The 24,339-nt window shown below is 47.6% G+C and overlaps 1 protein-coding gene across 4 annotated transcripts in view; it reads left to right on the top strand.

The window, feature by feature from the left end:
- The window catches only part of MRTFA (myocardin related transcription factor A), an 87,957-nt gene that overhangs the window by 61,736 nt on the left and 1,882 nt on the right, over positions 1-24,339 (top strand). For 2 of the 4 annotated variants that reach the window (XM_088532789.1, XM_088532791.1), the window contains 11 exons: positions 1,231-1,296; positions 14,095-14,150; positions 15,763-15,838; positions 16,505-16,666; positions 17,857-18,032; positions 18,463-18,618; positions 19,129-19,382; positions 19,714-19,885; positions 20,215-21,333; positions 22,468-22,587; positions 23,676-23,840. In XM_088532789.1, the coding sequence (XP_088388915.1) occupies positions 1,290-1,296; positions 14,095-14,150; positions 15,763-15,838; positions 16,505-16,666; positions 17,857-18,032; positions 18,463-18,618; positions 19,129-19,382; positions 19,714-19,885; positions 20,215-21,333; positions 22,468-22,587; positions 23,676-23,840 (2,463 nt within the window). In that variant the 5' untranslated portion in view covers positions 1,231-1,289. The remainder of the gene's footprint in view (positions 1-1,230; positions 1,297-14,094; positions 14,151-15,762; positions 15,839-16,504; positions 16,667-17,856; positions 18,033-18,462; positions 18,619-19,128; positions 19,383-19,713; positions 19,886-20,214; positions 21,334-22,467; positions 22,588-23,675; positions 23,841-24,339) is intronic. The other 2 variants (XM_088532790.1, XM_088532792.1) reach the window with 1 other exon arrangement.

The following is a 24,339-nucleotide window of genomic DNA, read 5'->3' as shown; positions in this document are numbered from 1 at the left end:
TGCAAGTACATCAATGGCAACTTTCATTATTTTGATCCCTACTTTAGGGAAAGTGCAGTAGAGATTTGGATGTACTGTGTGAAATAAATTTATTGGACAGTCAAAAGTACTTGAGAAAGGAAGTGTGATGGTTGTAATGGGATGGCATAGTTAGGCTGCAGTTTTGTGCTCTGGTGGTTCTGTTACACTTGTGTGGACTTCAGTTCTGTGAACTATACAACAGACATCAGCTTGACAGAGGAACTAAAAACAGGGAAAAGGCCACGTTATTCATTTTATAACCTGCTGTGTCGCGTACGCGCAGCATAATCTCTGATTGTAACAGGGTTCAGTATGTATTGATGTTCACCCACATTGACCTAAATTGATACGTGTTTGTGTGTGTGTATGAGTGTACGTGTGTGTGTTCTTCATTTTTAAAAGGTTCCTCTCACATGGGAGCTGTCCTTGATTGTTCTTAAGAACAATTCCCAAAATGCTATTTTGATTATGCAGTTCAAATGAAAACTGCTATAGTAGCCTAAATGTTGAGATTATGAGTGAAGATTTGTAATAGAACCGATTCTTGCATTTCATAAAAATAATACTTATATGCCATTTCATTAAAATAAATAGGCAAAAAATCTTCTGATAAAGGGATACCTTTTGCAATGGGGCAAAGACACTTCTAGCTATATCATGATATTTCACATTAGTTAGTTGTTCAGAAGTTAAAAGAATTTCTGAGCTGAGAAAGGAAATCAACCAGAAATTTCAGAAATTAATGACCAACTATTAACGACCAATATTTTTGTCATATCAGTTTAACCTGCACGTGGCCATTAGAGCTTCAGAGTCGTTTGCAGTTTGGGTGCCACTGTTTTTACTGGAGTGCGGTTCGCCTGCGTTTTTTTTTTTTTTTTTTTGATATTAATGGTTTGGAAAGAACATGGTGCTTTAGAAAAGAATTGAGAAACAGGCTTGGTTTGTGGATTTTATCACCCTGCCAAGACCCTTTGCAACTTCCTCTAACTTGTTGCCCGCAGCAGATACGGAAACCTTACTGCTTGAGGCTACTTCTGCAATTGCAGTAGTGCAGGGGAGCGGGCTGGGAGGGGGGATCTTTTTGTTCTGCTGCTCGCTAACGTCCTGGCATCCAATGAAGAAAACTGAATGCATGTGAAAATGTGGCCGCCCTTGTTTCTCGCACTGATGGGCTCCTTTCTCTTCCCTCTCTCTGCTGTTGTGCAGTGCTGCAGTTGAAGCTCCAGCAGCGACGCACACGGGAGGAACTGGTGAGCCAAGGGATCATGCCGCGTAAGTACCACTTAAACCCTTTTTTTCTTATTTTTTGTGCCTCTTTTGGGGTGGAGACTGGTTTCACAGGTGATTTCAAACATCTCATTCTCCATTTCTGCATGAAAAATACCCTGAAGAGCCCCACCCTCTTTCACTCCATTTTCTCCTTCCTGAGCGTTGGTTCTGTAGGTGTGGGGCCATCCGAGACTGAAGAACAGTGCGATGGCTCCAAGCCCAGCTGCATTCCAGAGCAGTTGTGCCTGATGGCAGTGGGGAACACTCGGACAGAGAGCACGCAATGTTAGCAGTGCTGCACATAGTCCATGCGTGCTGGTAATCGCTCTTTTAGCAGGCTTCCTGCCTCTGCAGTTTCTGTTCTTGTTTGTCAGCTCCCCACACCTCTGGGCCAGTTGTAACTTTGTGTGTGTATCTTCTACCAGCCCCATCAGGTCTGGCAGCACCCGCAGGTTGCTGACCAGCACGGGGCCCTGCTTTATGTTTGCAGCTTGAGACACAGCTAGGAAGAGCCCTATGGGCCTGAGCCAGGCCTTTTGCAGCAAGGAGGGGCAAAGGCTGAGCCTGTCCCGGTGGACATGTAGGACATAGTGCTCAAGATTTTTTTTGTTTTGTTTCCCCCTATGAAAGCCTTGCCCTGTGAAAAGATCTGTGACAAATAGCTTTACCATGCTTTGATTCCTCTGAGCTAGATGACATGCAGGTAACAAATCAAGGCAAGGCCAAAGAGCAAGGATTTCATTTTCCGATGCAATTTATTTCCTTTGTCACCTCCAGCAAGGGCCAGTTAAATGTTTTCTTCTTTCTACTTTTCCTTCTACTTTTCCCTCCCCCATCTCACACGCCTTATGGAAAGACAAGGTAATGGTGAGGATTTTGCACTCCTTTCTGGGGTGCACACTGTAATATGACACAGAGATGTGGCTTTGCTGAAGTCATATGGTTTGGCTGTCAACTCGCTCTGCATGAGGAGAACCTGTCAGCACCACTCTGTAAACTGAAGTGGCTCTCAGTTAGGGTGTGACATGTCCAAGGATGCTTCCAGGACCCCCCTCTTAAAATCTGGTTCCTAAATAAAAAAAAAAGAAAAAAAGGGCCTGATGGGATATAGTAAATCCTACCTCTTGTTTTCAGCCTGCAGAACTCAAATGCTTCTACCAAATACACTTACTCACTTTTAGATTAACGTATAATTTTCCAGTGAGCGGTGGTTTTACTAATGTTTCCCAGAAGAAAATATTTTCAACTTTTTTGTGGTCTTCTTCTTTAGATAGATAGATATGCATACAAATACTGTAGTAGATTATTTTCAGTACTGGCTTCCTCCAAAGTGTGGCTGGCCAAGCTTGTGACTCCTGAGAGAGGTCTGTTTTGCAGGCCCTTTGAATACAAGACTCTTTCAAGTTATTCAAGCAAAGCACCCAAAGTAATTAGCCAGTCTTACAGTTGCTTAAAACAGTCTAAATAACCAGTCTTTGCAGACTAGTACCCTTCCCTGATTCATTTGTATCTCTTAAGTGTGAGTTTTACCTCTGAATAAAGAAGAATGCTTAGTGAGATGTCCATGTAGAAATATTGGCAACACATTAAAGGTCCTTTTCTGTAATAGCAGCATCTTGGCAGGTGTGTTATAAACATGATTTAAAGCCAATTCCCTTCAAGTAGTGGTATCGTTTACCCATACCTGCCAATTCAAAATGGCTACATGGAGAGATACGTTTAAAACATTAATTGACTGGACCATTTTTAATGAGAAGATCACATGTGAGATAAGTTGTGCTGGTACAAGCAAAAGTCCTGTTTTTAACCTGAGGAGTACAGGAGATGTCCAAGGACTGTGTCGCTTTGGAAGGCGTCTGGGATTCACAACAGCTTTGCTTCTGCTTTCAGCACTTCAGAATAGATGTTTTTACTTCCCTGTGGGAATGTCCAGATTTCTCTGTATTCTTTCAGGTCTTCTCCCTGCACACTCTGTCTGTGAAAGAATTTAGTTCCTTAATCATATTTCCCCTGCCTTCTGCTAAGGTCACTAAGCTGCACGCTGTTTTTCCCTGCTGAGTTCTTCAGTCAGGAAACAGACAAGTGCCATATCATGTTATGGCACTTAAATAAATTGGAGATTGCAGAGGATGAATCAAATGGGCTGGTGTTCTCTCCCTGTGAAGTGCTACTTGGCTTTTAACCTTTGTTTTCCATCTAAAGAGCCTGGGCACTCCTGCAAAAATGGTGGTAGTAGAGTTTGCGTGTGCATTGGCATCCGAACTTGGGTCAGGAATGGGCTTTTGAAACGAATCTCCTGACTATGCCTGCCTGCCTGCTGGCCCTTGCTTTGCACCAGCAAATGGTCTCGGAGTGCAAGGGCTGGATTCAACTGGGACAAAGCTAAACTGAAGAATATTCTCCTTCAGCCCGTAAATATTCGGTCCGTGGACCAGACTATAGCTTGTCTGAGATAACACTCCCACCCTAAGTTTGTGGAGTGTTAATGTCAGTTCCTCAGGATCAACTGCTTTTCTCTGGATATTTGCTCCTATTGTGCTATATTACTTGTTTGTTTAGATTTAGCCTTTAATACACTTCAGTTGTTGGATCTTGTAGCTGAACAGGCCTGCAAAAATCTATTTATTTGCTGGGTATGGATAGAGTAAATTTTTTTGCTGTACAAGGTACAAGCTCACTTTGGCACCTTTGGCTCCCCTATCTGCAGCCTGGGTCTTAGATAATTCAGCTTGGTGCCCTAAACAAAGAACTGTATTGCAGGCTTCCTTTAACAAAAGTCTTTTAGACACAAAAACCGAGGAGTGGGAGAAGATCTCTTAGTAAAGGGGCTGATGCTCACATTAAAGTGATAGTGAGAATCATATTGCTCCTGTTTTGCTTGTTCAGAAGAGAGACAGGAATTGATTATTTTGTTCCCATGTGGAATTTAGTTTATATTTAGTTTATATTGTAGGGAGGAAAGACAAACGTTTCAACATTTTTTACCAAGAACACTTAATCTCCCTTGAATACCCTTTCCAGCCTGCCAGTCACCTACAGTAGAACTATGCTTTGCTGCAGCACATTGTAGGAAGAACTAAAGCATTTTAAATAGTGATAGAGGATTCAAATAACTGACTTGTGCCTTTGTTAATTCTTCTTCGTCTTCTGTTTTCACTTGTCTTAGCCTTTTGTCAGAGTGGGATTTCTTAGTTGAAGATTCTCAGTTGTCCACAGAAGAGGGGTGATGAGTGATTCTCCTTGTGGATTCTCCTGGCATACCTGTGATTTGACCTAGCTGGTCAGCTTCCAGAAACAAGAAGAATTGAATCTTCATATTTATTCAGGTTTTGACCTATTTTCTGAAGCTCTTAATAGAGGACAGCAAATGCCAGCAAACCATTGTTGGGGCTACTTGCATTTTTCTAATTGTGCGGAAGTGATTTTCATTTTCTCCCTCCTTGTATACTAGCTTAGTAATAAGGGAAAGGCCTGTAGCCAAGGTAGCAGTTCTCTGCTTTGCAACAGGCACGGTGCGTTTTCTCTTTTGCAAGGCTTGAGGCTCCACGTCTCCTTTGCTTTATCAACCTGGCTTGTGCTCTTTGGCTGCTAGGCACAGATGGGGGGTACAGCCGAGCAGGCCAACCTGTCATGGGGCACAGTCCTGCAGGAAAGCACATGTTCGGGATGTGACCCAAATGTCCACCCAAGTGCAGCAGAAAGAGTAAATTCTGCCTGTGGGTGTGCTTGGTGTTACTCTTGGGCAGTGCTTTGCAAATAGGTGGAATGGAAGACCTTGGAAATGGCCATTACCTGAATTAAACGTGAAAGGAGGGTGGCTGCAATGCAGGGACAGAATTTCTAGGAGTTTTTTTATTAACTTCTGTATTTGTGTCCAGATCTAGCTACTCTGATTGTGCTTGGATTCTTTAGGATGCAGCATATGACAGATGTATGTGGAAGGCAGACTTAAAAAAAAATAAGCGGAAGTGCCATCCGCTGCAGCATACAGTAGGTCTGTGTCCTTGTAAACTTCCTACACTCTGCTGGCAGTCCAGGATTTTTATCCCTCTTTAGGGAGCCTTGCTCTCTTGTGGCAGTTTGTGCAGGAGTTCATCTGGGATCATTTCTCTCTCTCTCTCCACGAGGGCCAAGACAGGTTTCTAGCGCTACAGTCTCATTAGGCCTCTGTTGTCACTAGCTGTCTGCTTTCCAACTGTAAAATTAGTGGAGAAAAGTTAGTATTTGTCGTAGAGTGTTCCCTTTTGGGGGCTGTGAAGCATCACTTAGAAGTAGCGGAGCTTGGAACTAAAGGAAATAAAGGAATTGCCTTTTCCTGGAGACACGTAGAATGCGATTGTAGGATGCATAACCCAGGTTATATTTTAGCCTATCTGTGTTGATGGTCGTCTAGGCAAACCTTTGTAACTGGTCCTCTTCATCCAGCCCAGATCTCATAAAAAGATGGTGGTCTTTGAAGTACAAATTTCTGTGAGGGAAATGCTTGTGATTGTGCTTGCTAACTTGTAATGTATGAGTTGCTAAAGTTAAACCATGTCTGTAGACTTTAACACTTCCACTCCAAATTTTGGCCATTGAGCCGCAGTTGTGTGTGGGAAGAGTAGCTAAAAATATTGCTGTTAAAACCTCTGCTGACAGTCTAATCACTGTTCATTTTTTTCTTAATTTTTAAGTAATTTTGTTGATGAATACTGTACACCTGTGAACTGTATTGCATGGATCTATGTTTACTATTTAGTTTCTTGTGCATGTTTTCTTATTAAGCTGACAGACTGAAACATGAAATGTCTCAATCTAATACGAGGCAGTAGCTGAGGCAGAGCAGTCATTTGTGGACATTGGCAGCTCCTGATTCCTGCTATAGACAGCGGCTGCAGTAGGCCATGGTGCAACGTTGTCAGAGGAAAACAAAACAAAACAAAAAATAAACCAGCTGTTTTAACACTGCGTTCGCTAGGTGTGCAGTGGAGGCATCTTTTGGTGTAAGTCCTGGAAAGGTAGTAAGCAGTTCAAACATACAGAGTTATATAAATGCATAACATTTTTGGAGGCAGGAAATGTTCTCCAATTGGGTCAATAATCTTAGGTGCAATTCTCGGCATCTCAACAGTATTTTATCGTATACATAAAGGCAGCTGTATAAGATAAACTGGTATGCCTACATGGAGTTTTACTGATGTAGAAGTGTTTCAGTGTGGCTATGCAGTATGCATTTCAAGATTGCTCTCTGTTATTTTGGCTTCCAGATAAATCAATTCCTTTAATCTCCTGGAAGTGCCCTGCTTGTTTCACATGTGAGAGCTATGGATTGTGCTCTCAGCTTTCTCTCGCCGCTTTACATATCAGGCCTTGGAAGTGAGAGTCCCTGTATTTTCTTAAGAAATTTTTGTAGTGCCAAAAATACAAATTTGTACTTCCCAATCATCTAGTGCTTGCTGTTCTGCCCTGTTACTGGTTGCTTCTCTTTCCAACTTTTCTTTTTCCACATAAGAAGATGAGATTGTACTTTCATTTAGGGTAAGGGGTTAAGGAGAAACATATGGAGTGAAGCTGTTGCTCCCAGACTGCTTTAATCAAATGTCCAAACTCAAGTTTTTAAGGTATAAAAATAACTTTTTAATGACTCAATCTCTGAAACCTTGTTATTTCCTGGTTCATTGCATATAGAGGGGAATCTCAAATCTAGAGGCCGCAATGAAACTTTTGATGTACTTGATGTTGTGTTGTGTACTGACAGTAAGACTATAACCCTAAGTAAAGTATCATAAAGCTTCAGGGGGCAGTTCCAGCTGCATTTCTGTTAGTGCCTTCTGGCACAGAAAACTGTAGCTGTTTTTATTTTATCATTTACCTGTAACTTGTCTGTTGGTAGTTATTTTCTGCTTCTTCACTCTTTGAACTCCTCTGTCGAAGAACAGTTTCAGTGCCTTGAGGCCAACAGCAGGTATGCGGAAGGAGCCTATGTGTTTGAGAGCCTCATTATGGCCAGCCTAATAACTGTGCCTGATTTGCTTGTATTTTAGATAGCAAAATGTGTTTGTCTTCTGTGTGTTTATGTCATCTGTCATTAATAATGGTTGTAGTTGGAAGGTTCATGGTGCCAGTGATCAAAATGTGATGTTGGCCCTTTCGGAAGGTAGAGTAGGAAAGGTCTGTGCTCAGGTTTGTTAGGCTGCATTAGTCCTCGGTCCCTGCAGCAGTAAAGTAAGATATTTAACTTGGCAGGTTGTTTGCCAGAGAAGCATCGTCATTCGCAAAGGGGCAGTTATCCATCCAAGAAATGGATCAAAAGCTTGCCCAGGAGCAGATGAGTCAAGGAGGTTCATTAGAAGTTCCTTTTGTTCCTTTTTCCTATTTTATTTTATTTTATTTTATTTTATTTTATTTTATTTATGTATTTATTTATTTATTTTTAATTCGGGTTTTAAATAACATCCTTCAGCTGCAAAGAGTTAAATGGACGCATGGAGCAAGTTAGGCATTATCTGTGTTTGCCGTAAGTGCTCTGTGAGGTGATGTTGTAGCAACAGTCACTTACAGATCTGATAACTGTTACTATGGGTGACAACTGCCATTTTGCTCCTAAAGAGGGTGATCTTTCCGAGAATTTACATGTAACTCGGGGCTCAAATTGAATCAAACTCGGGCCTTGAAAAATCTTGTCCGTTTTTGTTGATGCCCTTGGATGTTCCCTAGGCAAAACATACATCAAACGTACGTTTCGGGTTCTGTCCCACTGGCAATATGAGGCCTCCTTCTGTGCTTGTGTCCCAGTTCCTGAGCGCTGCAGAATTCCTCTGCCGTGCGCTGCGAAGCGCTCCGTGGAAGTGGGCTGGAGCCTGAGGGAGGGCAAGGGCTCTCTGCCCAGATCTGTGGTTTGAGATTCGTGTCTCGCCCAGCGCTGCTCGGGGAGCTCCACCCTGAGCCCACAGAGGAAGTCGGGGAGCGCCTCGCCGCACTTTATCTCATCTTTTTACGAAAGCACAATAAACAAGGGAGGAAAAACAGCTCCTGTTCAGAGGGGAGGCCCAGCTGCTCCCTTCCGAACGAAGGGGTGGGACACAGGCCCCTTTTGTCATAGCAGAGGAAAGCGGTACCTGTGCTTGCCCAGGTGACCCGCTCGAAATGTAGAATATCCAGAGCAGTGTCTTGAATTTAGCTAGAGCTGTCACTTTCTGCAGTCACTTGCTGTGACTGTAAAATCAGTGGTGATTTTACCAATTTCAGAAGGTTTTGCAGCCTTTCATCTTTGAATATTTGGGCTGCTGGACTTGGTGAAGAGCCTTTCATCCTGCTTTCTTCATTTTATTTGGCTCCTTGTAAGTCTTGGTGTCTTCCAAGGGCTGTATAAACCAGTGCAGGGTGTAGGGATACATTGACCTCTCTTTCTCAGCAGTTGGGTTGATCACCTTCCTCTGCTATGTTTCGTTCTTAGAGTGACTGGATTTTGTTCTGATTCCAGTAAATTTTTTGCACTAGATAACAGGAACTCGAGCATCTTCGTGTGACTCTGAAAGCTCTACAAGGCTAAAATGGACTTTTGTATGTAGCAGGGTAAACCCCGAACGGTGAAGGTTTGAGCCATTTCGCCTAGCTTTTTGTCTCTTCTGTGGTAGCAGAGATTTGAGTTTGGTTCCTGGGCCCTGGTTGCCCATGTAGGTAGCAGCAGCAGTTTGGTGCTTTGCAGCAGCAGCGTCTCCCCTCGTTCACACGCTGCCATCCTCAAGGTACGGCTTGGACGGAGGCAACGCTGACCTTACACACTGCAGTTTTGCACCCTTTTTCAGAGGAATTGGGCTTAAGGCGATGATTAGTGGCTTGCACCTCTGTGATTGGCATGGGAAGACGTGCATCATCCTAGATGTCCTCTCGCTGCTGCGAAGGCCGAGGTCGGGTGGAAGGGTGGAGGCGCCAAACTGTGGGCTGCTTCATCTCCAGGGTGACTTCTCTGAGGCAGCCAAGGGTGTGACAGCAGATGCTAATGCTTCAGGAATTCCTACGGAGAAGCAGCAAAATGTCCCACGACAACTTCCAAAGGGAATAACCGTATGTGGTAGGAATTTCTGCAGCTCCCTGCTAGCCGACCCAGCTGCAGTAGGAAAATAATGTCATCTTGTCGGCCATATGAACGCGAGGGATTTTAAGCCCATCTTGCAGGGCTTGCAAATAACGGGTTGTCTGAGTGGGACAAAAGCCCTCGCAGCTCGGTCAGTGAGGGGCACCTGCTGGAATGTGCCGCTCAAGCCGCTTCCAGCGACAGCGTTATCCCGCCTATTCTGCGCTAAGCCCTCCGTGGCGCTTGCTCAGGGCGACGTGCTGCCGGCCGCCGCTCTGCCAGGGGAGCCGGGGCGGCCGGTGGACACGGACCCTGCTGGTTCGCGGTGCAGGAGCTCCGGCTGCAGGGCTGCCTTTCAGCCCAGCCTCCCCTTTGTGGCCCTGCCTGGCAGTGCCGCTTCTGCTCCGGTTTGCTGACACGGTTATTCGTGGAGCCGGGCTGTAAACTAGACCAGCTACCGATCCAGGTTAGAATAACGCTTTCCAAACAAACGTGATCTGAGTCCACAAGCTGTTTGGTTGGCATAACGGAAGGCTAACAGGCTTTGTCCCGGGTCTGGGCACAGGAATGAGGGTGGAAAGCATATCCTCAGGTTATTAAGGATGAAAATACCATGCACATATAGAAATAAAGTCAGAGGGCGATGCATAACTAGAAGGAGGCAATAGTGTGAGTTACATCTATGTTCTGGCACTGCTCAGTAGCGGAGAAACGCCACGGGAAGCCTTCTCTGCTCGTCATAGAAAACAAGAGCCAGCGGCCAGCAGCTGGGGCTGCTCTCGTATGTGCCAGGCTTTGCTTTCTCCAGCAGCACCTTCTGCCCAGGTGCTCACCCCACGTGTGGGGAGCAGAGCTGTTGGTCTGTCGGGCAGTGAGCCAGACCGAGGAATCAAACGGAGATCAACAGCACCACTTCTTGGGGAGGGGGCAGCGGGATGGGCAGGACGTGGAGGTCGTCTTCAATAGCAGCCTATTGAAGATAGGCCTACCAGCCATACAAATACTTGCTGAGTAATGTCCTCAGGAAATCAGAAGGTTCAATGCCTGTTGGCACTTCAGGGTGTTACCTGACATTTACAGGAGCGAGAGGGGAGAACTTTAAGCTGGATGCACAGCTGGTTGGGTAACAGTATATGGAGTAAAGGCTGGATGCAGAATTGGTTGGACAGCAGTATATGGATTAATGGCTTGCTTTTGGACTGGGAGGATGTGTTGAGCAGGGATGGGTAGTGAGTTGGAAGGCCTATGTCTGGTACTGCTCAGTATTTTCAGTAATTTGATTTAAACGAGGGAATAATGTGTTTAAACTGGCTGTTTTTTAAGTTGTGAGGAGGACAGGACTAGGACTCATAATACTCTTCAGCAACTGGTGAAAGAATATAGAGAAGAAAATAAACAAATGCAAACTTTCTGCATTTTGGTAGGACTAGCCAGCGGCGTGTTGAGCACGGAGGATGACTAACCAGACAGCGATTCTGCAGAAGAGCCCCAGCCTTTTGGGAGCCAAACACAAGTGAACAGCGTTAGGCGTTTTATACACACACAGAAAAAGGCAATCAGCCAGGCCAGCCTAGGACATGTAACTGGGAAGTGTTCTGAAATAATCTTTCAGGCCCGTTAAAAGCCAGTACAGTCTAGGCTGAAGTATGTGTCCAGTTTTAGACACTGCACTTCAAGAAAAGTGTGAAAGGAGTCTGGAAGGAAGCAATAAGTGATCAAAGGTCTGTGAAACTTTGTCTATAAGGAAAGGTGGAAATAAGTGAAGTTGGTCATTTTAGAGAGCAGAAGATGCTAATAAAATTGAACAAATGCAAACAGATAAATGCAAAGAAGAGAATAAGTTGTTGTCAGTGTTTACTACAGGTAAGGCAAGGAAGGAAGGGAAATGTAGGTTAGTTGTCCAGAAAGACTCTCAAATAGTGAGGTAATTTCTCTGGGGACATCATACTGCATTTTTCATTAGAGGTCTTCAAGAACAGGTTAGAGAAGCTCCTGTCGAGAACAGTTAAGTATATTTTATCCAGTCTGAGCAGTCAGAAAGGGTCAAGTTGCTTGGGGTCTCTTCATCCCTTGCTGCGGTTGTCGTAGGCGCTGCTGCCGGCACCGCGGGCTGTGGATCTGCGGCCTGGCTCAGCGGTAGAGGCCGGGGCCCTGCGCCTACCTCTGTGCGTAGAGCTGCAGGTTAGTCCTGTCAGCTGCGCTTCCCATTTGTGTGCCCCCATGAGCCAGAGCCAGAAAATAGAATTTGGTCAATATGGGTAGTTTTGAGTGAATTTTTTTATGAGCAGCCCTCAGGTGAGCAGCCCAGCAGGAGTTATTCGACAGGGATGGGCACCCCGTGAGGTGGGAGAGGAAGGCGGGTGTGTGGTCCGTGCTATGACCTTCCTCACAGAGTTAACTCAGGGTCCAAACCAGGCAGTGGCCAGGCCTCCCGTGGCGTACGGATCCGGCTTGCCTCCTTGGGCGCAGTTTTTTCCCCATTTGCTATTACAGAGTCAGTGGAGTTGTTGCACCGCTCCGGGCCCCATAGATGTTTCATGGCCAGAAGGACTGTGCAAGGCTTAGTCAGGTTTGGATGGAGGGCGGTTTTACAGTAGGCAGCCACTTCTGACATGTGCGCCCCATCCTTGGTGGCCGGGGGAAGCGCGGAGGATTTGTGCCCTCTTGACATTTTCAGAGGGCGTCCTCTGTCGCGCTGCCAGGCCGGAGAGCCAGAAACCAGAGCTTGTTTCCAGGGGACAAGCCAGGAGAGAGTGGAGTTGTGGCGAAGCGGCTAGGAGACAGTTGCACAGAACAATTTCAATCCCTCCGGACTTGCCATGTGGTCGTGTTTTTTTATTATTATTATTTTTTGCATGGGGAATCTGTTCTTCTTGCTTGGTGCCTCCGTATTCAAGATTTTTCCTGGGCTACCTGTGAAATCGGCTGAGCTGCTGCAGTTGCCATCCCTGACCATTTGTTATGGTCAGGAAAATGTCACTGAAAGTTCATGGGGTGCCTCACGTCAGTGGCAGATGCAGGGAGGAAGGGGAGAGCGAGGAATTACTGCAGTGCCTGCACATTCTAGTGGCAGCAAGGGGTCCGCACTCCACATCGGGCCTGTTTTCCTTGTAAAAATCCTGGGAGGATTTTTGTAGTGATTTTTACATTGCATGGTACCATTGCTCAAGTATACCTGAGCATTAAGTAGCTTTAATTGCTCTTTTCTGTGATGTGCATGTGGTGAGAGAAACACGTGTTAAAGTGCAAACTCTTGCGTATTGAAAAGCAGTCAGTGTGGCCTGAAAACAGCATTTTCCAGTATGATTTCAGGCGGGCCAGGAATCGACATTTCGGCTAGCCACGGATTTTTTATGTATACGCTATTTTTTTCAGTTATTGCAAAATGAGTTCTCTGGTTTATCCCAATCTGTGCACTCCCCTTTGCCAGTTTGCCTAACTTTCTCAGCTGGTTTCTCAATAACCAGATAATATGAAACTATCTTTAATCCGAACACGATTTGCTCCATCATGGTAGGGATTTGTATGCTCACTCACAGAGGCTATTTCTCAATGTAGTTCAGTTATTCTGTAAATTATGCATAATTTATTTCTATAGTCTTGAATTCCAACTGGCTGCATGAGTTAAGATTTCTGACCTCAGGAAACTTACAACTTGTCTGCAAAGCTGAAGTTTAACAACTGTGCTGTTTCAGCCTGTGGTTATTTAAAAGCTCCATCAGGCAGTTGTAAATAAGAGCATTTCAGAAATATGAAAGAAAAGTTAATGTTCCCTTTGGCCATTTGTGCGTATAAACCAAGCTGCAGTTTTAGGAAAAAAGCTGCTTGTGGATTCGAGGAAACTGCGGGAAACTGGTGACAGTTCTTCATGCTGAGGCACAAGTAATATCACCTCTTTTTTTTCCCAGTTTTACGTGGGACGTGAGCTTGGGTGTCCCACAGGAGCCAGGCAGAGTGAGAGATTCTTCCAGGGTTAGTACGGTCCTGGACAGCAGAGGATCGGTTTCTTATAACATGATCCATTTTGGCTGTGTTTGTATACGAGGCTGAGGAGGGAGAGGAGGTTTCTTACAGAGAGAGCTGCTGTTAATTCCACAAGTCTTGCTTATCTGTCAGCAAACAGATGTCCTTTCCTGTCCAAGTGTTCCTGTTCTCATGATAGTCCCTCTCTTGCATGTAGGAGCAATATATATATGTCCCACTGTGGACCTGCTGAGTTTGTAAACCAGCCCATGCGTGTACACAAAACACAGGTGCAGATTAATGCTTGCAGCTTCCTGTGACATTACATGGTACTAGAGCAGATTTACAGTTCACTGGGATCCTCTCCCATCCTTCCAGACGTTTCACATACCCCTTTCAGTGCTTCAGTGCCAATCACTAAGGGTCCCGGATGGAGCCTTCAGCTCTGTACTGAAGCTTGTACAAGGCGGTTGCTGGGGGCGGTTTTTGACTCATGTTCTTGGGCTCTGTTTTGTGAACAGGGTCGGTGCAACTGGAAATGCAGCCCCTGTTATTCTTTTCAGCAGCCGCAAGAAGTCCAGGTCAGCTCCTGTGGCTCTTGTGTCGCAAAATGGAGTGTGGTGATTCCCATCACTTTCTACCAGCTGGAGATTCAACCAGCGTGTGGAAAGATGCAGAAGGCAGTTGCTGCAGTGGCACTGCTGCATTTGTTGGCCTGAAAGACCATGCAGTGAAAGAGCTTAACCAGTCTAATTCACTCTGCCATTGTTTTCTCTCAACAGCTCTGAAAAGTCCAGCTGCATTTCATGAACAAAGAAGGAGTTTGGAGCGGGCCAGGGTAAGATTCAGTTTGTGATTTAAGATTCTGAAGAAGTCAGTGGTTGTAGTTCTTACATGGGGCATCTGGTAGATACCAGTGAGATACAGAAGGGTCTTGTTCATATTCCAGATGCGATACCCTGCAAAGCCGCCTGAGATACATTGAGTGGGGCGTTTCTCTTTAGTTCATATGTAGTGGTGCTGATCTCTGTGAACTAGTCCCGCCTAAAAGCCATTGAAAGCAATGCCTGGGTTTTCCATGGAGGCTGCATTTTGGAGATCACTGATATTTTTCTCTCCTGCCATCGGTACACTTTGCACACTCATTTTTATGGTGTCTGTTTTGCCCTTAAGTGCTCCTGCTGTGTGGATCCCATTGAAGGGGGTGATTTCCAGCTTTGAGCCGAGTGTATAATTTCTGTGTTACAAACACATGATCTTGTTTATCTAGGGCACTAGAAATTCAAAACTTATTAGAGAAGATCCCCCAAAATCTTGTGAAACACTGAAATCGCAGAGGCTCCAGGCTCTTGAGAAAGAGGAAGCCAGGCCTGAAGTAGGAGACACACTTCATGCTGCACCTTCTTCTCAGACTGGGGGTTTCTTCATGATTTCTGTTCCTCAAAATGCCTCTGGGTATAGTGTTCTTTTCTGACTAGCCTACAGAGAAATAAAACCCATTACAGCTGTTTGCCTAAGTTGGTTTTTAAAATGAAAACAATATAAAACTAAAGATGTAACAGCTGTAATTGAAACCTGTCAGGCAGGGTGAGCACTTTAAATTCTGCAGAAGGACTGGAACAATGTACTTTGCATACTAAGAGTAGCGTCCCCAAGGGTTTTGTTTGTTGCTTCTCTCTTCTTCTCTAACCTCCTTATGAAGTTAATATTGGGCACGTGTGGCACGTGTTTGTGATAGCCTTTAATATTTATTTTCCCTAGGGATCCCTTCCGAGGGCTAAGTAGCCATCAGTACTTGTCAGTCAGGTCCCCACTGCTCCCAGATCGCTACTGCTGAGATGAGTAAGTGGTAACACGATCAGCTCAGGCAGGATCATCTCCGGGCACTGCTCTGTTGTGCACTCCTCAAAGAGGGAGCGAGAAGCAGCTCTTTAGTCTGGAAAGCTCTTTAGTTTTGAAAGTGTTTAGATTCTGCCTTAACAAAACACGTTCTGACTTAACAAAACACGTGCCTTTAAACAAATACAGGAATAAGGCCCAAACCACAAATCAGCCCTGATTGCTGGCAGTGTGTATAAGGATTCCTGTACATAATGGAAGCAATGCATCTATCTTGAATATAAAGAGAAAGATCTCGAATGTCACCCTGACACAAGCTAGTGGTGCTGTATAAAGGGAAAAACGGAGAACTCCTCTTGAAGTCCTCTGCTCTGTTCTCCAGGGTCAGTGGAGCACTCTCATACTGAGGGGATGTACCGTAGACGGTTGTCTTTAAAAAAAATTCATTCTGTTGGTGCTCTGGGACAGAAGATATCTCCCATTTCTGTTCAGTGTTTATTTAGATCTTTGTAATAACTAGAAGTGGTTGTTTTTCTTGCTTGTGCTACCCAAAATAACCTCACTCCTGTGTCTGATCGACTGTAATTGGTTCTTGTCTGTTTTTGTTGCAGACAGAGGACTATTTGAAACGGAAAATCCGGTCCCGGCCAGAGAGATCAGAGCTGGTTAGGATGCACATTCTGGAAGGTATAGCATACACTCAACAGGAAGACATCAACATGAAGTTTGTTATAGCTCCTTTAAGAGCTTTAAATTTTGCCTCACACTCCCAGATTTTTTCTTTTAGTTTTAAGTGGGCAGAAGGTCGTGTCTGCTGCATGGTTTCTTGGGAAGGATTTATGTCCTTGCATGATTTTTTAGATTTTCAGAATAATTTGTCATGTAAACTCAAATTCTGCAGCTGTTTTGTGCAGCTGAGCAACAATAAATTGAATGGGTGTGGATTGGTCTTCTGATAAGACACTTGAAAGTGTCCAAAATGGGAGAGAGGAAGATTACATGTAGTGAATATACACCTCAGTTTCAGGGAGGAAGTGCTCTACTTCTGCCGAGCACCACGTCTTTGGACACAACTGAAGGGGAAAAGATGAATGAGAAGCAAGTGACTTCAGTTTAAATGCAGTGGATTTGTCCTTTTCTAGAGTCATGAGATCTATTATAGTTGTCTTACACATAATATCTATAAGATATGTAAAATATTTTTATATTTTATAGTCATCTACTGTTATCTACAGGGATTTTTTTTCTGTGCAGTTATCTACAGTTACCTTTCTGAATAGAAATGAAACACTGCTGCAGTGCATAGGTTGACCATTGCTGGACTGATGCCATTTTCTTTACTTCCCCATGCAGAGACCTCAGCTGAACCCTCCTTGCAGGCTAAGCAGCTGAAGCTCAAGAGAGCCAGGCTGGCTGATGACCTCAATGAGAAGATAGCACAGAGGCCAGGTCCCATGGAACTCGTGGAGAAGAACATCTTGCCTGTGGAGTCAAGCTTGAAGGAAGCCATTATAGGTAACGCCAGAGGAGGACTGATTTTTGAGAGCATTTCCCATAGGTGGCTGTGATTTTCTTTAATTCACCTTCCTGTCTGTGGGATCACCATCCTCTCGTCAGTCTTGTTTTCTGGCCTGAGAATCCCAGCCTTTCAGCCCCAAGGATTCAAAAAACAGAACTCCTTCTGGCTCAAATAATAGTACAAAGACACTAAATTTTAAGTCCTGTGAACATCCCAGGATAGCGTGAAACCAGTCCCAGACTCTGAGAACTTGCAAGAGTGCTGTGGATTGCATTCCCTTGAGTCTCTTAAAAATCTCTGTCTGTGTGCAGTGCATCAGCAACCTTGGTCAGGGAGAACTGTCTGACACCCGGAGCAGAGAGACAGAATAGAAACAGGTGTGATGAAACAAAAGCTGTCTGTGGACTAACAATCTTCAGAGGATTCAACCCCTTTAAAAATAAACCAGAACAGATGGAAATCATGCCAGTGCCATTCCAAGGGCTGAAAGGAATGCCTTCCCACTGCCTGAGCAGTGAGTGCTCTTTCCTATCTCCCCAAGCTGAGCACCCTGCGCTTCAAATGCAGGCAGCTACTTCAGAGGCAAATCGGGCACGACTGAGCAAAGCTGCAGGGAAGGGGTAGTCAGGCAGGAACTCCTGCCTTCCCTATTGCACGAGAAATACTTGAGGAAGAAAAAGAGTGAACTTGTGAACTGCAACACTGGAGGTGTAGCATCTTGCTGACTGAAAGCCTGTCACATCTTGGTGCATTTCTGTCACTCCTCTGTTAAGTAGGAGTTGTTTTCCTGCTTACCAGGATTTGAGATAACTTGTTGCTTGTGGGACTTGTAGATAGGCAGAAATACTAAAAGTAGCCAAGCCACCACTTCAGACTCTGTTCATAGCCCTCCTTGCTTACAAGATTTAAATTCTCAATTTGGCAGGACTATGTAGTTTGTGCTGTACTTTTGACCTTCCTGCCGAGAGGCAAGGGAAGTGCTTCACTCCAGTCTGTATCGTTATATTATTTTTATTCCACCAATAGGACAACAAAGCCCAGACTGGAGCTGTTTTCACTTGGTACTTTAAGCACAGCTCAGACACTTCTGTCGCCCTTCCTTCGTGGTCTTTGGGAAATATTTAGCATCAAGTGAAATAATATTTTGCTCTGCTTCAAAGTCCACAACTGGTGTTTGTGTTTGCAGTTGGACAAGTGAACTACCCGAAGGTTGCAGACAACTCCTCTTTCGATGAGGACAGCAGCGATGCCCTCTCCCCAGAACAGCCAGCCAGCCATGAGTCCCAGGGCTCTGTCCCGTCGCCAATGGACTCCCGGATTTGTGAGCCTCTCCCTAGCACCACCGGCACATCACTAGCTCAGGTGAGATTGCAGTGGCCTCTGCGGTGCCCTGCAGCTTTGCAACTACTGCGGAGCTAAAAAGTGAGGCCCAGAGATCCTGGAGATGTCCCTGCTGGAGACAGGGAGTTTGGGACATGTCACCGGGGGTGTCAGCTCTGTGTGGTGTCAATGAAGCCCTCTGTTCACAAGTCCCCAAGGTGGAGATGTGAGGAAGTGGTTACGGGTGACGTGGCCTGTGTGTGACTGATTCTGGCAGGCAAAGGTGGAAGATACAGGTGTGAAATCCTGATTCGTTTTCTGCCCTAAGTAGCTGTGCTGCTTCTCGGGGACAACTGAAGCCAGGGTCGCAGGAATCCTGATTAATGACCTGTAGCCTGCGCTGGGCACCCCTTGCACTCTGTTGTTTCTCTTCTCCTCAGCGTGTGCCTCCTGCCCCTCTCTGTTCCTGCAGGGTACATCCCAGTTGCAGATTAGTGCAGACTCCAGCGAAACGCTTTTCCTGCCTGAACAGCCACCCCCACCTCTGCCACCTCCTCCTCTTTTGCCTCCTAATCTCACCAATGGAGCGGCTCTTCCTGCTGCCAAGCCCCCACCAACACTCATTAAGGTACTGTCTGCATTGAATCCCTTGCCGTAGTCTGAAAGAAATTAAGATGGTTGCTTCAAGGAAGGATTGGGGTTGAAGTATTATGTTAATATACGCTAAGAAGGAAGACTTATTGCTCTCTAATGTCTTCCTCTGACACTACTGGTGATGTATTTGATAGATTCTTCAGTTCCAAGATCTGTTCACCTGCTGTAAGATGGTCCTGAATACAAAATCTTCTGAAACTGTCAAGTCAGCAGTATCGCTGATTAGAGATGATGAGTCTATACTGGATGGACAGGGGGTCAGGTGTACTGGGAAAGATGAATGGTCTTCTGTCTGTCACCTGCTTCCTGGTGCTATGTAAGCTGCTACGGATGCATTGCCAAAGTTAGAGAAATATAGGAAGGCCCTGAGGTTAAATGTGGAGAATTTTGAAATAAAAATCCCAGCTTACTTTCTGGCCTACGTGGGTGCTCTGTTAGTCTGGTGTTTCCATTCCTATTTGCTTCCTCCTCTTGTTCTGAACAGCAAAGCCAGCCCAAGTCTGCTAGTGAGAAGTCCCAGCGCAGTAAAAAAGCCAAGGAATTAAAGCCGAAAGTCAAGAAGCTGAAGTATCATCAGTATATTCCCCCGGACCAAAAGCAGGACAAAGGAGCTCCCCCCATGGATTCATCCTATGCCAAAATACTGCAGCAGCAGCAGCTCTTTCTCCAGCTCCAGATCCTCAACCAGCAGCAGCAGCAGCACTACAACTATCAGACCATCCTGCCAGCCCCACCAAAGTACGGCTCCTGTTTGCCACGTGTCTGCTCTGGGACCCTCTCGTGCTACAGGTCCCTCATCGCTCTGTCAGCTCTGCCCATGGGGAGAGCCCCGGCTCTTAGGAAGGGCCAGTCCTGTTCCAATGAATCTTGTTCTGCTTGTGAGGTGTGGGAATGGCGGGTAGTCGTGTGGGGTTATGGTGGGCCTTGAGAACCACTGGGGTCAGGGGAATCAAGCAAAACAGCTCAAATGAGTTGGTAGAGTGAAGGGGAACGGATACAGTCAAAGGCGTTGGCGTGTCTCAGTGTCCTCCACTCAGCTGTGATGCCTCTGCTTTGTGTTTCCGCGCAGGCCCCCCGGCGAGCAGCAGAGCGGTGCCAGCGCCCCGGCCGTGCGCGGGCTCCCGGCCGCCGTCAGCAACGCGGCCGCGGCGTCGCCCGCTTCCAGCGGGCTGATGCGGCAGAGCAGCAGTGCTGCAGCGGGCAAGCCGGGCCCTCTCCCTGCCAACCTCGATGAGATGAAGGTAAATACTGGTGCTGCTGGCACTGCCGGCCAGCTGCACGGCCCTCGTTTTGCCATCCTCAGCGGAGCAGTGGAGATGGAATGAAGCGGCGGCTGCAGAGCAGGGCTGAGGTGGCCTGGCAGGAATCTGTGGTAACAGCAGGTGTTGCTACCCTGCAGGGCGAGCCTGACATGCAGGGCCATGGGCCTGCAAGAACTCAGCTTAGTCCTTCGCCTCATGAGTCTGGTAGTTGCCAATAGTTGTTGTGGTTAGTTCTGGTAGTTGTCAGTAGTTACTGTGGTTGGAGCGTGCGTTCTCTTGATGCCACCGTCTCTTTTTGCCCTGGTCAGGTGGCGGAGCTGAAGCAAGAGTTGAAGCTGAGGGCCTTGCCTGTCTCGGGCACAAAGACAGACCTGATTGAGCGTCTCCGAGCCTACCAAGAGCAGAACGGTGCAGCTGGCCCGGCAGCCCCCAATCCCAAGCCCAGCACAGCAGCCATTCTCCCCAAAGCCGCCGAGGTGGTGGTGGCCTTCCCAGCGGCTCGGCTGAGCACGGCGCCAGCCCTCGTCACCACCGGCATCGCCCCAGCAGAGGTAGTTGTGGCCACAGTCACGAGTGGTGGCGTGATGAAGTTTGGCAGCACGGGCTCAACCCCCCCAGTTTCTCCCACTCCTTCTGAGCGCTCACAGATCAGCACAGGGGACGAGAACTCGGCCACTGGAGACACCTTTGGGGAGATGGTGACTTCGCCCCTGACCCAGCTCACGCTGCAGGCGTCTCCGGTGCAGTTTGTGGTGAAGGAGGAAAGCGCCAAGGCTGCTCCGTGCAGTGTCAGCGCAGCCCCCAGGTCGGAGCGGTGCAGCGCCAGCAGCAGCAGAGACGCCGACGGTCGGGACAAAGACCAGATGCTGCAAGAGAAGGACAAGCAGATCGAGGAACTCACGCGCATGCTGAAGCAGAAGCAGCAGCTCGTGGAGATGCTGAGGCTGCAGCTGGAGCAGGAGAAGCGCTCGCAGCAGTCGCTGGCGGCCCCGGCTGCTGCGGCAGAAGGAGCAGCCCTGCCCTCCAAGCCGGCAGCGTTCGGGGTCCAGGTCAAGAGCGAAAACGGTTTCCTAAGTTGCCAGTCCGCAAAGCAATCCAGTGGCCAAACAGACCAATTCAGCCCTGCGCCCACCGCTAGCCAAACGGACGCTTCGGACGCAAGCGCAGTGCCAAAGAAAGCCGTGCTGGTGAAGCAGGAGGTGCCAGCTGCGGAAGAGGAGCCGCCGCGCCAGCCCCACAGCCCGCGGCTCTTCCTCGGCCAGCAAGGGAGCAGCGCCCTGAGCGACCTCATCAAGGGCATCCCTCCGCCCACCCTCATCACCGACTCCACAGGGACCCACATCGTCCTCGCCGTGACCAAGCAGGGCGGCGAGAGGCAGGGCCTCTCGCCCTGCGGGATGGCGGGCAGCAGCTGGCCAGCCTTGCAGGTAGGCGAGCGGCGGGGCCGCCTCCCGCCCTGCGCGCGCGGGGACTCCTCTCTGCATCCTCCCGCTCGCCGCGCCGGCCTTCAGGTTGCCACAGGGTGACTGCACACGTTGGAAACTCGGTGCAGTAAATAATAAAAGACAAAAAGAAAAGCTAGGCTTCTTGCTATGGGGGGCTAGTAGCTCTGTAGCTTTGTAAAATGGAGCAGTGTAAGCAAATTTTTAGCAAAAAGACTGGAGTTTGGCACTGCTGAACCCTGTGCAGCAATGCAGGATTGGCTTTGCACATGGCAGGCTGTTAGCATTCCTGCAGACATTTGGCTCTGCCTTTTTGGGGCTAGATCTGGGCTCGGTGGACAAGTGTTTGCTGCCACATCTCACTCCAGTTTTCAAAAGTGTGTTGCACCTCTTGTTCTTGTCTGTTGGGAGCTGAAATCAGACCATGGAGGCAGCCTTTTTGCTTTCTGACTGCTCCTTGTTTTAAGGTGGCGTCATTCTGTAAGAAGTGATGGCAGACTCTTTTCTCAGAGGAGATCATCCCTCTTGGCATGAATTCAGCACTTAACAGAAGTGTTCTGAGTGTTTCTTCCAGGAAGAGATAAATATGCCCAGGCTTTATGACATAAGTCAAACCCCAGCATCTTCTGTGTTATCAGAAGAGATATTTATTGTCTCCTGCCACATTCTGTGCACCTTCTGCCGAGCGGTTGGCAGTGTCCTCCAACAGACACTGAACAGGCTGCATTTGCAGTGTCTCAGGTGAGACAGTTGCCAAAACACAGGCATCCTGTGCCACCATTGATGCCCCAGGGTGTCTTACCTGTGCTCCAGCTGCTGCTCCCAAAGAGTCCAGGTCCGTCAGGGATGCTGGGTCAGCGCTGGCAGCCGCAGGGGGACGTCTTGCTTAGTCTAAGGGGTTTAAAGTGGTGCGACCTCCTTGTTTAGGCCACCAAGTCGCACCTCAATCATCTGATTTCTCTGGTCGGTGAAGTTGAGAATGACAGACCGACTAAACAACTGACCACTAAAGAATAGAGAGTCAGGAAAAATGGATTTCATAAATCATGTAAGAAACCAAAGCCTTGCTCCCTGTCGTGTCTGGGCAGTAGCTTCTCACTGACACTCTCCTCTTTGCAGAGAGTACAATCATCGCCCTCCAAACCCTGCAGCCAAGCGCCGTGCCAGCCGCCCGCAGGCAGCCCGCAGCCGCCCGCGCAGCCGCAGCAGCCCAGAGGACTGCACCAATCTGCCCGAAAGGTAGCCTGCACCTGCGTGCGTTTCTTCCTTGTTTCCTTTGCCTGCTGTCAGGCTTGCAGTGCTGGGAATGCAGGCCAGGGACATCAGCAGGGCAAGAGAGGGCTCACAGCTCTCTGCCACAGCTTGCAGTTGCGTGGGGCGTCTGTTTTCAAGCTTGACTGCGGCAGCAGAAGAGGTACCTGGCACATATTCTCCATTCTTCCGTGTTCTGCTGACCTAGCTGTGCTTTACTGTCAGCTTTTCAGGTTCCACAAGGTATTGCTTGAGGGGCAGCTGTGGAGGATACAGGAGTTTTACAGCAAAGAGTTCTGGACTTAGCCCTAGCAATTACTGCCTTATGGTCAACACCCTGGACAGAAGAGCAGCTGGTGTTTTGAGCAAGCATTTTCTATCAGTTGAAAATGAAGAGAGGCCAGAATGGGCAACTTTGGTTTGCAGCAGTGCTCCCTATTCTTGAAGTATTACTGCTTAAATTGAAAGGTGATCAGTGCATGGAGAGCTCTCACCAGAGGCTAGCGTGGGCAGTACGTCTGCTACAGAAGGTGGGACACGAGCTCTGAGAGGGGCAAGAGGATGTGACCTGTTAGTGACTGCTCCTGATGAGCCTTGCGGAAATTTCAGGTCCTGTGTCTGAAACGTATCTGCTAATTACGTCTGTGCAAAGGAGATTTAAGGAAGAGAGCACCTCCAGCTTTACCCCTTCTCCAGGGGGCATCTATAAAGATACCTTGCTTGTGCTTCTCCTCTCATTCTAGCCCTGCTCAGGGATATCTAACAGGTAGTCAGGATAAAACACGGAAAGATTATGAAGAGCTTCTAGACCTTGGAGGATCGCTGTTGAGTCAGATCCTGAAGCAAATGTGAAGACAGTCGTTACTTCTGGCTTGGTCAGAACATGCTGTCCTGTCAGGCACGTTGCAAAGGGGCCATGCTTTGGGTCACTCGGAGACCTCTGCCGAAAGGCAGCGGTGAACAAAGACACCTTTCTCCCCCAGCCTCCTTTGCCCGATGGCAGTCAGTGCCTGATCTTAGCTCACGTATTGTGGAGGCAGCTGTAGTGACTCTCCTAATCTTTTTGCCTCCTGTAGGGTGAGAAGCCAGGCCTGCAGGTGGGCACGGGGCAGCTGCCCCACACCATATTGTCTTTCTCAGCACCTCCAAACCTGCAGCCCTTCTTCCTCAACGGTTTCCACAAAGGGTCCCTGAAAACTGGTGCTCCTGGCAAAGCCGGCCAACCCAGTGTGCCAAAAAAGGTACCCTCCCAGCAAATCCCAGTGGCCCGGGCCATAATGCCAGTTTCCAGCCCCTCTCCAGTAGAGCAGACCCCAGAACAGCTCTGTAGGGACCTGGGGGGTCACTCATGTACACCCAGATCAAAGAAATGATGAGAAGATTTGCCAGGGAAAATGGGCTGGGGAGGAACAGCAACACGTGGTGGGACTGGAATTCAGCTAGTGTGCAGGATTCATCGCTTCAGTGGAGCCAGCTTCCATGTAGCTCCCTCACAGTCGCTGTAGAGGCAAAGGCCTCATCTGTGTTTTGGTGTTTCCTCTGGGCAGTTGCTTGCTGACTCACTGGTGAAGCTGAGTCACTAGCACCACTTCCTGCAACATTTTGGGGTTTCCTTTGGAGATCTCTGGTGTTTCTGAGTGCTCTGGTGCTCCCCACCCACCTTCAGGCTGTGGTATTTGCTGCCAGTGAAGCTTCACTGTCCCTGCAGCAGGCCCTGCCGCGAGCGGCGCAGAGGAGACA

The sequence above is a fragment of the Tinamus guttatus genome, unplaced genomic scaffold (assembly GCF_059628265.1).
Source record: "Tinamus guttatus ecotype Peru unplaced genomic scaffold, ASM5962826v1 Tinamus_guttatus_pri_ptg000472l, whole genome shotgun sequence".
NCBI lineage: Eukaryota > Metazoa > Chordata > Aves > Tinamiformes > Tinamidae > Tinamus > Tinamus guttatus.
Note: the sequence above shows the minus strand (reverse complement) of the source record. Positions and strands in the feature narration are given on the sequence as shown.